Here is a 12843-nt window from a genome sequence, read left to right as displayed (position 1 = left end):
AGCCAGGAGCCAGGCACTGAATCCAGGCCTCCCATGTAGGGGGCAGGGACCCGCTCACTTGAGCCCCACCACTGCCTCCCGCGGTCTGTATCAGCAGGAAGCTGCCAGCATATTTGTGAGGGTGCGTGGAGTTCAGAATTGTCTCGCACGGCAATAAACTCACCTTTCCATTCCGTTTCCCACGCAGTCTTGGAGACACCTGTGTACGTTCTCCCGTCCCACTTGGCCAGCTTTCCTTCCGGTGCTGAGTGTAGAAAATCGGGGCCTACCGCTTCAAGCTGGGTGGGCTGAGGTCTCAGTAGAGGGGTCCCTGAAATCCTGTCCTCTGCCCCGTCATCCTTTCTGAGCTCTGTCCCCAGCAAGGCTGGGGTGCAAACTGTGGTCACCCTCAGCCTGATAGGTGTGTTCTGTGTCTGTCCCCAGAGCCTGGTCACCCTGTGCACGTCCAGGCAGCACTCCCCAGTGGGCAGCGAAGCCCCAGGATGCCAGGCCTTCGGGGCCGTAGGAAGTCGGGTGCGCCCTCTGCTCTGCAGCCGGGTGCCGTGGGGCGGCTTGGCAGTGGGTGTAGAGAATGCGCTAATGTGCTTCTTGCTGTAGCCGTGGGCCCCGAGACGGGCAGCATGGGGCCCAGTCCCTTCCTGTAGCCTGGGCCTCCTGGTGGGAGCTGCTAATGTAAGAACCAGGGCACTGCTGCTCTGGGGGCTGGCGGACACTGGCGGGAGCCTCCCTGGGGTTTTGGGCAGCCCTGGCCGAGCCTGAGTGGACTTTGAGCTGGTGAAAGGCTGGTAGTGCTGGGAGCTTGGGACCTTGGTCAGTGCGCGGCCACTTCTCAGGCTGCACTGACGCCACCATTTGCTTCTCCTCCTCAGAGCCCACCAAACACCTGCTAAGGCAACTGAACGAGAAAGGTGAGTGTGTGAGTGGCGGCACAGGGGACCACCTGGGCGGGAGGCTGTTGAGAGCTGCCTAGAGGCGTCTGGAGGGGTCGCTGCCTCTGTTCCTCCCTTGGGTCACCCCTTGCTGTCCAGGGAGGGGGCGGGGCTCGCGTGCTTTCCCTGGGTAGCACCTGCTGTACAGCCCGGGCTCCTGTTCCGTTGGTGGGCAGACTGGCTGAGGGCTGGGGTGGGAGCCTCTGGGTCTCGGGCCTCCCTGCAAAGGGGGCACTTTCTCCTGCTTATCAAGCTCTTCCTCTCCCCTCCCCCTCCCCCTCCCGCCGGGACCCCACTGTGCTGTCGGCAGCCAAAGCAGCTGGAATGAAGGTAAAGTCTGGGAACCCAGGGGCCAGGGAGGGGGTGGACGACTGGGGGGGAGGGGACACTGCCCAAGTCCTCCCCGGCCCCTTCAGCTCTCTTTCATTAAATACCTGACAGCATCGCCTGTGCACCGGGCTGTGAGGCATGAGGGTCCCCGAGATGAGTGAGACTCTGCCCCACCCCAGGGCCCTCCAATTCCCTCTTCCCGGACTGGCACCTGCTGCTGGCCCAGATACCAGATAACCTATCTTCTCGGTTTCTTCTTTCTCTGGGGCACGAGGTCTCTTGGGGGTCCTGAGTGCCTAACCACATTGCGGCCCCCCAGTGGGGACCCAGGGCTGGGTGTCTGGATGTGGTTTTCTGTATGGGGCCTCCCCGCCCCCAGCCACCTTCGGGAGGGGGAGGGGGAGGGAGGTTGCCCACGAGGCCGGTCACGAGGGCTCTTGTGCTCTGAACAGCACGCGGGCAGCGCTGGCGCCCTGCTGGACTTCAGACAGCCTCCCTGCTCCCGGGGCCTGGAGACGGAGGCTGAGAGGGCCGCCGAGGAGGAGCAGGAGGAAGAGGAGGAGGAGGAGGAGGTGGTGGAGGAGGAGGAGGAGGAGGAGGAGGAAGAACAGGCCTTTCCGGTCTCTCTGGAGGACCTAGCAGGGCACGAAGGCAGCGAGAAGGGGGCCGGGCCGCAGCCCCCAGTCTCAGAGGAGGAGGAGGAGGAGGAGGAGGAGGAAGAGAGTCTGGCAGTGGCGGAGCAGGTAGCTGACTTTGCCAGCTCCCTGCTGGCCGCCCTCCACTGCTGGCACTATCGGGCCAACGCTTTACTTTTCTCCCGGGGTGCTATGGTGAGGTGTCTCTTCGATCTCCCCTCCCCCTTGCATGTTCCCTGGCACGTGCATGCCCAGCCCTTGTCCTCGCTGCCCCGCCCTGGTTCCTTCACGCTTCTTAACCCCCTGGCTCGCTGTCACGCCCCGGTGGGCCTCTGGCATGCGCCAGCCCCAGTCTGGGCTCTAACCAGTAGAGTAACCACCCAGTGAGCGTGACCCGTGGGTTGAGGGCTTGGCAAGGTCAGGTCCACTTGGCCTTGAGGGGGGGTTGGGGGGACGCTGGGCTGGGCTTTTGTGACGCTACACGCCTGGCAAGGCTTCCTGGAGTGGCTCGGGTCCAAGGCGGGCTCCCTCGGGGTGCAGGAGGCGTGGTCCACATTGGAATGCACAAGGGACTGACCTTGATTGTCCTGCAGTTGACGCCTGGCCTCTCTTTGCTTCAGGGGAAGGGACGCAGGGAATCTGAAGGCCATAAGAGCTGCAGAAGGCCCAGCAACTGGTCTTCAGCGAGTGCCGAGAAGCGCACGAGTGTCGAGTCTGTCTCTTCCCTGCCGGAGGTGAGCGGCCAGGGGGGTGAGGACAGAGCTCAGATCTCCAGGTCTGCAGGCAGGGCTGTCCCTTCAGGAGGATGGGCATTGTCTACCCCAGGATTCTCACTCCTTCGGGAAGCCTGTCTGGCCCAGGGGTGTGCGGTTTGGTGAGGAGACAGGCACATTTCGGGTGCTGAGAGCCAGGTGTGGCTGGTGGCCACGGTGTGGGACAGTGCGGGTCTGGACCCTGGGTCCTGCCTCGCAGGTGCTGGAGAGAACAGATAGAGTCAGATGTGACGTCTCGGAATGCCGAGCACCTGCTGATGTCCCCCCCGCGGAGCGCTCGGCCAGCTGCCTGTGCGGCCAGTGCCAGGGTTCACGGCCCCTCCAAGGGGATCCCAGGGAGTTCTCGCACTCACTTCTGCCCCTGCCCATCTGCTGGGCGTATGCAGTCGCACTGGGCCCAGAGGTGCTGACAAGATCCCAGCCTGGGGTTGTGTCGCTGTGTGGAGCCTGAGCCACACAGCTCCTCAGGCAGCGTGAGAGCCCTACAGCCCTCCGTGCACAGTCTCTGGGAGCTGCCTGGCCCTCGGGCACTGCTTCCTGGAGCCGCGGCCTTGCAGGGTGCCTGGGGCTGTGCTTGAGCGGTGTTGGCGGAATCCCCCCTCGTCCCTCTTGCCCTCTGCTGCAGAGTCGTGTCGGCAGCCCACCCCATCGGCATTCTAGCTTTGTCCTCGGGTTTCAGCTGCAGGGCGGCTGAAGCACCCTATTACCTGCCCACCTCTGTAATGACCGGCCCCCTGCTGAGTTGTGCATCTTGGTTGCATTTGAGCCCAAGTTGTAGGCTCCTCTCACTGGGCTCTGAGCCAGCCAGGCTCATCTCATGGGTCTCATGAAGGAGGTGTTTTGTTTTGTTACATTTAATCAATAAATTTGAGGGTCCCACGCTGTGGCGCAGCAGGTTAAAGCCTCAGTCTGCAGTGCCAGCAACCCATACAGGTGCCAGTTCGAGTCCTGGCTGCTCCACTTTTGATCCAGCTCCCTGCTGATGCACCTGGGATAGCAGTAGAAGATGGCCCAAGTCCTTGGGCCCCTGCACCCATGCAGGAGACCTGGAAGAGTCTCCTAGCTTCTGGCTTCAGCCTGGCCCAGACCCGGTGGGTGCAGCCAATCAGGAGTGAACCGGTGGATGGAAGACCTCTCTTTCTCTGCCTTTCAAATAAATAAATCTTTTAAAAAAAATACATTTGAGAGTGACCACAACAGCCAAGGCTGAGCCAGGCCAAAGCCAGAAGTTAGGAACTGCATCTGGGTCTCCCACGTGGGTGGCAGGAACCCAAGTACTTGGGCCCTGGCCTGCTGCCTCCCAGCGTGTGCGTTAGCAGGAAGCTAGATCGGATGCAACCCCAGGCGCTCGGATGTGGGGTGTGTGGGCCTTGCGGTCGCGGCTCGGCCACGAGCGCTCCGTGCTGTGTTCCAGGTGGAGCCGGACCCCGAGCCTGGGGCGGAGCCGGAGGAGGTGTTCGCAGCCGTGGAAGGGCCCGGCCCGGAGGAGATGCCGTCGGACAGAGAGTCTCCAGAACCCCTAGAGATGCAGCTGGACGCCCAGGCGGGGCCGCTGGGGACGGATCCCCCTGGGGACACGCTGGACTTCGTGGTGGCCGAGAGCCCCGAGGACCTGAAGGCCCTGAGCAGTGAGGAGGAGGAGGAGGACATGGGGGCCGCGCAGGAGCCCGAGAGCCTCCTGCCTTCCTCCGTGCTGGACCAGGCCAGCGTCATCGCCGAGCGCTTCGGCAGCAGCTTCTCCCGGCGGAGCAGCCTGGCGCTGGACGATGGCCGGTCCAGTGGCTTGGGGACGCCGCGGCTGGTCAGCAGGAGCAGCAGCGTGCTCAGCCTGGAGGGCAGTGACAAGGGCCCTGCCCTCCGGGCCAGCCCCACAAACTCCCTGGCCTCCCAGCCCCCGCCGGAAGCGGAAATGGACGTCGGCGTGGGCGTGGCCACGGAGGGCGGCACTTCCGTCGACGGGCCGGAGCTGCCCGGCGCTGGGGGCTGCCCTGCGGAGCCGGACCGGCCTTTGTGCCGGAGGAAGGACTCGCTGCTGTCCACGCGGGACCGGCTGTTGCTGGACAAGATCAAGAGCTACTACGAGAGCGCCGAGCACCACGACGCCGGCTTCAGCGTCCGGCGCCGCGAGAGCCTGTCCTACATCCCCAAAGGCCTGGTGCGGAACTCGGTGTCCAGGATCAACAGCCTGCCCCGGCCGGACGCGGAGCCCGCGGCTGCCGCGGGCTGCAGGAGACCAGCGGGCTCCCGGCCGGCCTCGTGGGCCCTGTTCGACCTCCCGGGACCGAGCCAGGCGGGCGCCCACGACCCGGCTCCCGTCTCGGAGGCGGAGTTCCGCCCGTCTTCGGAGATGGTGAAGATGTGGGAGACGATGGAGGCTTCCGAGGGCAGCCCCCGGGGCGGCCCGGGCCAGGCCAATGGCTTTGACCTGCACGAGCCCCTCTTCATCCTGGAGGAGCACGAGCTGGGGGCCATCACTGAGGAGTCGGCCGCGGCCTCGCCCGAGAGCACCTCCCCCACCGAGCACCTGGCCCGGGAGCTGAAGGAGCTGGTGCAGGAGCTGAGCAGCAGCGCGCAGGCCGAGCTGGTCGCCCCGCTGCACCCCCGCATCGTGCAGCTGTCCCACGTGATGGACGGCCGCGTGAGCCAGCGCGTCAAGAACAAGGTCTACCAGCTGGCCCGCCAGTACAGCCTCCGGATCAAGAACCGGGCGGCGCTGGCCCGGCCGCCGCTGCAGTGGGAAAGGGCGGCCCCCGACAAGGATGGCGGCAGGAGCCCCACCAGCCCCTGCCCGCAGCAGGCGGCCCGAGAGCCATCTGGTGCTACAGGTACAGCTTCAGGGGCGAGCTCATGCTGCTGGTGATGGTGGTCGTGGGGGGGAGATGGGACCTCTAAAGAGAGGGCTGGAGCCTGGCAGCCCTTGCATTGCTCCGAGGCCCACTCTGTGCTCCCCTTGTGCCCTTCCAGTTCCAGACTCCTAGCCTTTGGAGGAAAAGTAGCCTTGGGCTTCCTCTTGGCCAGGGTGAGAGCTGGCTGGCCTCCTCCTGTGACTCTGAACACCCACGGCCCTTTGATAAGGGGGCAGAGACGGGTCCACGGAGTTAGGCCACAGCCACCAGCCAGGCTGGGACTGGGCTGGGGACCCGCAGAGCCCCTCCCTGCCTGCTTCCCGCCTGGTGCATCAGCTGCCCACTCGCTCTCTCCTCACAGCTAAGAGGAAGCCGTTGCTGGCCCTCAACCCGGAGCAGCCGGCCAGCCCTGAGCACAGAGACCCCAAGGCCTCCCCTGCTGGGGACCCTTCGGCTGCCAGCCCCAGGACCGCCTCGCCTGGGGTCCGAGCCAGCTCCCGGAGCCCCCTCAGCCCCTTCGACACCGAGACCTTCAGCTGGCCCGACGTGCGAGAGCTGTGCTCCAGGTACGCGTCCCACGACGAGGCCGTGCAGGCTGAGGGTGGCCGACCCCGCGGCCCGCCGGTCAACCGGAGCCACTCCGTGCCCGAGAACATGCTGGAACCGCCGCTGCCCGCCAGGGCGGGCCGCTGCTGCAGCCTGAGCGCCGAGCCGGGTGGGCCCGCGGGAGGCGAGGCCCTGCACGTCACCGCGGACGTCACCCTGGAGAACCATCGGCGGGTGATCATCATGGAGAAGGGGCCCCTTCCCGCGGGGCTGGAGGAGGAGGGCAGCGGGCAGGGCCCAGGCTCGCCGGCAGCCGGGGCGGGGCAGGGCCCCAGGGACTTGCACGCGCCAGAGGAGGAGGGGCCGAGCCAGCGGGGCCGCGTGAGGAACCTGAGGGAGAAGTTCCAGGCCTTGAACTCCGTGGGTTGACTGTGACCGTGCCCCCCACTCCCTCCCAAGGCGGGAGGAGGCACAGTCGGGGCGGGGAAGAAGCTGCCGGGCGTCCCCTGGGCCGGGGCTCCCGCCAGCCCCCAGCCCCCCCCGGAAGAACGTCCCAGCGTGCGTGGGGCTCACCTGCGCGTGCGTGCCGGCTGTCAGCCCGCGGCAGCCGCTCTGCTCTTGTAAATACTCCCTCCTTGGTGTAAGAAGCCGAATGTTTCAAGCTCAGCGTCTTCCCCGGGCAGAGGCAGCCCCGGGGGCTCGGGAGAGGCCTGGGGACAGGCTCTGCTCTGCAACTCTGCCTCCTCTCGGGGTCCAGGCAGCCGTGAGGCCAATAATTTATTGCTTTCCCTCCTGTGGTGTGCGTGCGTGCGTGCGTGAGCGAGCGAGCGAGCGTGGGGTCCCTCCTGTGAAGACCGCCGTGGCCCGCGCCTGTGTTGTGAGGCTTGTCGCTCCTGTACACACATTTCATTATTTGCCAACGGTGCAATAACCACTGACCAACCGGCCTGCGTGTTGCCTCCTTCCTGGGGCCCGGCCAGGGGTGGGCCTGGGGTGGCTCGGGGGAGGCGGGGACTGGGGGTGGTGAGGAGGGCAGCCGAGTGTGTGGGAGGGGACCCGCTCCCTGCTGCTGCTGTTCCCAGGGGCCTTTCTGTCTGCCAGCAGCCTGGGGTTCTGTCTCCAGCATGCCAGTCTTGGGCTGTTTTCCCCAAGAGACAAAGTTGAACTTAAAAACAGAGGCCAGGGATGGCGAAGGGAACGTTTTGCTAATACACAGCAGTTTCCGGTGTCTGGTACCTCTTATTCCTCTCGCCCTCTCCAGTCCCCAGGGCATGTCCACGGAGGCGTGGCTTCTAAATTTGGAGCCTCACAGTGCCCTGAAGCGGCTCCCGACACTGGGTGAGGGGTGGGAGTGCATTTTTCTGGGATGGAGCCTCTGTTTTCCTTGCATTCCCACAAGGGACTGATTCCCAAGGCCTAGGAATGCCTCTCTGTTTGTACATGGCTTTTCTGCCTTTTTCTGCTCAGAAGCCCAGCTTTGCCTTCCCCGGTGTGTCCTGGCTGGGGTCTGGGCTGCAGGGCCCCCATATGGGCACTGGTTCGAGTCCCGGCTGCTCCACTTCTGATCCAGCTCTCTGCTGTGGCCTGGGAAAGCAGTAGAAGATGGTCCAAGTCCTTGGGCCCCTGCACCCATGCCAGAGACCAGGAAGAAGCTCCTGGCTCCTGGCTTCGGATTGGCACAACTCCGGCCATTGTGGCCAATTGGGGAGTGAACCAATGGATGGAAGACTCTCTCTCTCTCTCCCTCCCTCCCTCCCTCTCCCTCTCCCTCTCCCTCTCCCTCTCCCTCTCCCTCTCCCTCCCCCTCTCCCTCCCCTCTGCCTCTTCTCTCTGTGTGTAACTCTGACTTTCAAGTAAATAATAAAAAAAAAGGATCATATGGGGAGGTTTTTTTTTGTCCTTTTTTTTTTATTGCTTTGTTTTTAAAGATTTATTTATTTGAATGGCAGAGTTACAGAGAGAGCAGGAGAGAAAGCAATGAGAGCAATCTTTGATCTGCTGGTTCACAGGAAGTGGTTGTCATGACTGGGGCTGGGCCAGGCCAAAGCCTGGAGCCTGGAACTCCATCTGGGTCTCCCAAGTGGATGGCAGGGGCCCAAGCACTTGGGCAACCTGCTGCTGCTTTCCCAGGTGCATCAGCAGGGAGCTGGACCAGAAGCGGAGCAGCCAGGACTGGAACTGGCATTTGTGGAGTGCCAGTGGCATGCAGGTAGTGGCTTTACCTGCTGTACCACAACACTGGCTCCTGCGGAGGTTTTTTTGTTTGTTTTAATTTATTTGAAAGAGTTACACAGGGAGAGAAGGAGAGGCAGAGAGAGGGGGGGATCTTCCATCTGCTGGTTCACTTTACAGTTGGCCTCAACGGCTGGAGCTGTGCCAATCAGCCATCTTCCACTGCTTTCCCAGGTCATAGCAGAGAGCTGGATTGGAATTGGAGCAGCCGGGACTCGGACTGGCGCCCATACGGGATGCCAGCACTGCAGGCAGCGGCTCTACGTAGACCGCCAGTGCTGGCCCCGGGAGTATTTTTTGAAAACCAGCAGTGGGGCGGTTCCATGTGCCAAGGATGGAGTCCAGACATGGAGAGCCCAGTGGTGCTGTGGCCAGTGAGGGCCGGGGTCTCTGTCCTGAGTGGAGGGAAAGGCCTGGCCTCACCTTTGCTCAGAAAGGATTTGGCTCTGCAGCAGCTCTTCAAATCGGCTGAGTGCACCAGGGAGCGAGGTTTGCTCAGGGCCACAGGTGAGGCCCAGGGCCTGGGTGCTGGCACAATCACCCTGTGAGACTCCCAGGGACGAGCTGTGGTCTGGCTGTCCCTCTGTCCCCACGGTGCCGGCCCTCTGAGTCCCAGAGCAAGGAGAGACACATCTAATCACTTAAGAGACTGAGCAAAAATATGGAGCATTATTGATTTATTAGAAAAACTAGTAAAGGGTTTCCTCTGGTTGGTGGAAGTTAACATCTGAGCAGGTGGAGGACGAGGCCCGGCCGGCCCCAGGGCCAGCCCCAGATCGCGTGCTCTGCGCTCAGCGTTGCCTCCCTTGCATCCTCCCGAGTGGACTCGTCCAAGGGGCCCAGCTGTGTGGCCCACTGGCCTCTTCCTCTGGATCTCTGCCCTTGTCCGAAGCCTTGGGGACCCTGGTTGCCCTCCGAGAGGGAGGAGGAGTGGTGTGGAGGGGGAAGCTGGGTCTTTCTCAGGCCACCTGTTAACAGGTGCCAGTGGAGGTAGGGTGGGGAGGGAAGCTGAGGACCCTCCCACCCCCTCACCCTCCTCCAGCATCAGTTGAGGCCAGGGACAAGAGGGAAAGAGGACCACCTGGCCATGCCCAGGACGAGCTGCCCTGGGGAGGAAGCCTGTTTATGCTGGTGTGGACTGGAACTGTGTCAACCTAGTTTGAGAATACTGTCAAAGGACTATGAGTAGAAAACATACGGAGGAAGAGAAGACCTCACCAGGGCACGGGGGGCTCAGCCCTGGCATAGCACAGGGATCCCCCCACCCCACCCCGAGCAGGATGCCTGCAGCAGCAGTCCGCTTAGCTGAGTGTCCTGGGGCCTGGCGGTGCGGGCTGGGTGCATGGGGAGCTGGCAACAGATGGTGGGTCACATGCAGCTGGCTTGGGGACCTCGGGTGTGAAACCCCAGCTCTCCCATTGGAGCCCTCGCCTCCTCGGGTCTGTGGGCTGCTCGCTGAGGACGCCTCGGTTCAAGTGCTTTTGGCACACGTGGAGGGGAGAGGGCAGGCGGGCAAGCTCTCCCAGGGAAGCAGTTGAAGCAGGTGCCTGCCCCCGGTCTGCCCTTCAGCGGGGATTCTGCTGTGCGCCCCTGACAAGGACGTGCCCTGTGATGCACGGAGCCTGCCTTGTCGCCAGGTATGTGCAGTCACTGCAATGCCTCCTGCCTTGGTTTCCCCGGGCATAGGGAGAGGCTGCTGAATGCTGCACACCAGGTTTCCCACAGGAGCAGAGCACCTTGGGGTCCTGTGCATTGAGGCCAAGTGAAGACCCTGCCTACGGGATGGGGAGCTCAGGCTCTGGGGGGGGGGGTACCTTCCCCTCCTGTGGCTCTCGGTGGTGGCAGCTGGCTCCCCCTGCCCACAGCATTGGGGCCACAGGGTGGCATTGCTCGCTCAGCTGTGCCTGGTTTGATCAACACTGTGGGCTCCAGGAAGGCGTCTTAGCTGTGGCTGCCACCTGAGCCTTGCCCATGTCATCTCCAGGTGTCCCAGGCTCCTTCCCGGGGTGGGGTGGAAGCGGACAGAAGCAGTGACCGCAGGCTGTGGGGGGACCTTCATGGATTCCCTGGGGGCAACCATCTGCTGCCCCCAGCCTGACCCCAGTTAAGAGGCTGGGCTGTGGCTGTATTTGCTTTCAGAGGGGAGTGGGGGAGATCCTTGTGGAAACCCTGACGCCTCCTCTGGAGGTCTGACCTTAGCTTGAGCGGGGCTCTCCCCGGGACACAGGTTGCTGTTTCCTTCCCATGCCTGGGGACAGGTGGCCGCAGACGGGACCTCTGCACCTATGTGAACTCCCCGAGACCCAAGACCAGGTACGTCCCGGGGAAGCAGATCAAGGGGCAGCACACCTTCCTGGCTCTGGTCCCAGCTGTCCAAGGATAGTTGTATCCTGTTGGGGGTGGTCCTACCTCAGTGTGGCCACATTAGCCACCCTGAAGTGCTGGGTGATCAACTCAGCTGCCTGTCCAGTCCATAGCATCGACAGGACGCACCTGGGCGTAGGCTTGGGGGTTGGCTCTCTAGGTACTGGGGCCTGCACTGTCTGCCTACGGGGCCCTGCTGGGGGATATTGCTGGCTTGGCTGCTGCTAGGGCTGGGTGGAAGGTCCCAGCCTGCAGAGGCAGAACCCTGGGCTGGGTTAGACCATGTGTTGCTCCTTGGGTCTCAGCTGGCAGCTCTCATCACGGCTTTGCGGGAGGAATGGACTGGCGTTCTCCCTCTTCCACCTGTGCTAGCGGCCAAGGGCACTGCAGGCAGCAGGAGGCTCCTTCAGTGTGTGTAGGGGGGCGCTCTTTGGGTTTCTTTTCCTGGTAGGAGGAGCAGAGAGGAAGGGACACGGTGGCCCCTGTGGTGAAGCCCAGTGGGGAGGAGGCTGGCACATGTGAGGCCCTGCATCCCATGTGTCCCTGTGGCCCCAACAGCCCCATGCCTAGAGCTGGGGCTCTGGGGACCCCCACCTGAGGGCTCCTTCGCAGGCCTCGAGGGGCAGCTCCCCCATTCCAGTGTCCACCTCCCTTTCTCTTCCCCTTCCCCTGACTGTGACCAGGTCAGAAGTGACCCCAAGCAAGATTTGCTTTGGGAGTGGGTAGTGTTTGGGGAACCCCGTCAGCTGCCATCTCCAGCGTTTGTGGGGTGTAGGGGGACTGGTGCACCCTCAGCTCAGGGGAGGGTGGAGAGCGGAGGGCAGGCGCTTCAGGGAACTGTTTTCTGGCCCCACAGGAGCTGGGAGCCCTCATCCCCGGAGGCAGAGGGCGTGGAGGCGGGCATCGGATGGCCAGGCCGGCAGAGGCAGCTATTACAGCGCAGCGGCGTGGGGCCCTGGCCAGGCGGGGGGAGGTCACGGCCACGGCCACGGCACCTGCCCAGGCCCACCCACTGCTACTTCTTTTTGGGGAAGAAGCTGAATCTCTTCTCTTTGTCTTTCTTGCTGAGGCTGGCATCGGGGCCGGCGAGGGAGGGCAGGGGCAGGCTCTGCGCCTTCACGCGGATGCTCTGGGACTCGTTGATGGCCGTGCTCACGCCCTGCAGCCAGGACAGCATCTCCTCCTGTCCGAGGGATGAGCGGGGCTGAACCTGGCCTCCAGGGCCCCATCGCACTGGGGTGCCCTGAGGTCAGGGGGCTGGGGTCTCCTCCACCTGCCCCTCTGTTGGCTACGTCAGGCACGTACCTCGTCTTTGCCGTGGAAGAGCCATTCGCTGCCATTACTCAGCCTGGGAGGATGAAGGGTTTGTTGTCACGAAGCCAGCTGTGGGGGCCTGGGCCTGGGCAGAGGGCTAGCTCTGATCCCGCAGTCCCCCCAGCCCAAGGTGCAGCCCCCCCTCGGTAGCTCAGCAGCTTTCGAAAGAGGTAAAAAGCTGCACCCTCCGCCGTTGTGATTAGAGCTGTACCCACTCAGTTCTGGAGCTGCTCCCTTCCGGTGCACCTGTCCCCAGGCAGGGGACCGTGGCCAGGGCAGCCTCACCTCAGCTTAAAGACGTGCTTCTTCTTCTTGTAGTTGGCGGCGATCTCACAGATGGCGTGTCTCAGGGCCAGGGGCTCCTCCCCGTGGTAGGGTACCCCCAGGGCCAGGTTCTTGGCATCTTTGTAGAAGGTCAGCTCACAGTTCTTGAGCACACAGTACAAGTTGTTCCACGACCTGGCAGAGGCAGACAGGCAGATCAGGCAAGGTCCCTAGATGGCATCGCTACAATTACTTCCTCTAGTGCTACTGTTTCTTTTTGGGTACTGATAGTGATACATTTTATTGTTTTGTTTCTTCGTTTAAAAAAAAACAAATGCAGTAGGTGTTTGGTCTAGCAGTTGAGACCACTGCTTGGGATTCCTGCTTCCCATATTGTACAGCCTGGGTTTGAGCCTTGGCTCCCGATTCCAGCTTCCTGCTAATTCACACCCTGGGAGGCAGCAGATGGTAGCTGAAGTGCTTGGGCCCCTGCCAGACTGGGTTCCTGGTTCCTGTCTTCAGCGTGGCTCAGCCCTTGGCTGTTGAGGGGAGTGGCTCAGTGGGTCAGTGGATGGGACCTTGTTTTTGTTTGTTTTCATTTTGTTTGAAA

The 12843-nt window shown here is 62.9% G+C and overlaps 2 protein-coding genes across 13 annotated transcripts in view; one reads left to right on the top strand and one right to left on the bottom strand.

The window, feature by feature from the left end:
- The window catches only part of PLEKHG3 (pleckstrin homology and RhoGEF domain containing G3), a 49072-nt gene extending 42066 nt beyond the window's left edge, over positions 1-7006 (top strand). For 4 of the 11 annotated variants that reach the window (XM_051838747.2, XM_051838746.2, XM_070065037.1 and 1 more), the window contains 7 exons: positions 424-513; positions 870-908; positions 1240-1259; positions 1712-2002; positions 2515-2628; positions 4082-5492; positions 5875-7006. In XM_051838747.2, the coding sequence (XP_051694707.2) occupies positions 424-513; positions 870-908; positions 1240-1259; positions 1712-2002; positions 2515-2628; positions 4082-5492; positions 5875-6488 (2579 nt within the window). In that variant the 3' untranslated portion in view covers positions 6489-7006. Of the gene's footprint in view, positions 1-423; positions 514-869; positions 909-1239; positions 1260-1711; positions 2090-2514; positions 2629-4081; positions 5493-5874 lie in introns of all 11 variants that reach the window. The other 7 variants (XM_070065039.1, XM_051838748.2, XM_051838749.2 and 4 more) reach the window with 7 other exon arrangements.
- A 1945-nt stretch (positions 7007-8951) lies between these two features.
- Positions 8952-12843, bottom strand: part of SPTB (spectrin beta, erythrocytic) — a 145225-nt gene continuing 141333 nt past the window's right edge. For both annotated transcript variants that reach the window (XM_051838741.2, XM_051838742.2), the window contains exons 34-36: positions 12255-12428; positions 11961-12003; positions 8952-11838 (exon numbers count right to left, since the gene is read on the bottom strand). In XM_051838741.2, the coding sequence (XP_051694701.2) occupies positions 11671-11838; positions 11961-12003; positions 12255-12428 (385 nt within the window). In that variant the 3' untranslated portion in view covers positions 8952-11670. The remainder of the gene's footprint in view (positions 11839-11960; positions 12004-12254; positions 12429-12843) is intronic.

The sequence above is a fragment of the Oryctolagus cuniculus genome, chromosome 20 (genome assembly GCF_964237555.1).
Source record: "Oryctolagus cuniculus chromosome 20, mOryCun1.1, whole genome shotgun sequence".
NCBI classification, from domain to species: Eukaryota; Metazoa; Chordata; class Mammalia; order Lagomorpha; family Leporidae; genus Oryctolagus; species Oryctolagus cuniculus.
The sequence above is the reverse complement of the archived record's forward strand: the minus strand, read 5'-3'. Positions and strand labels throughout refer to the sequence as shown.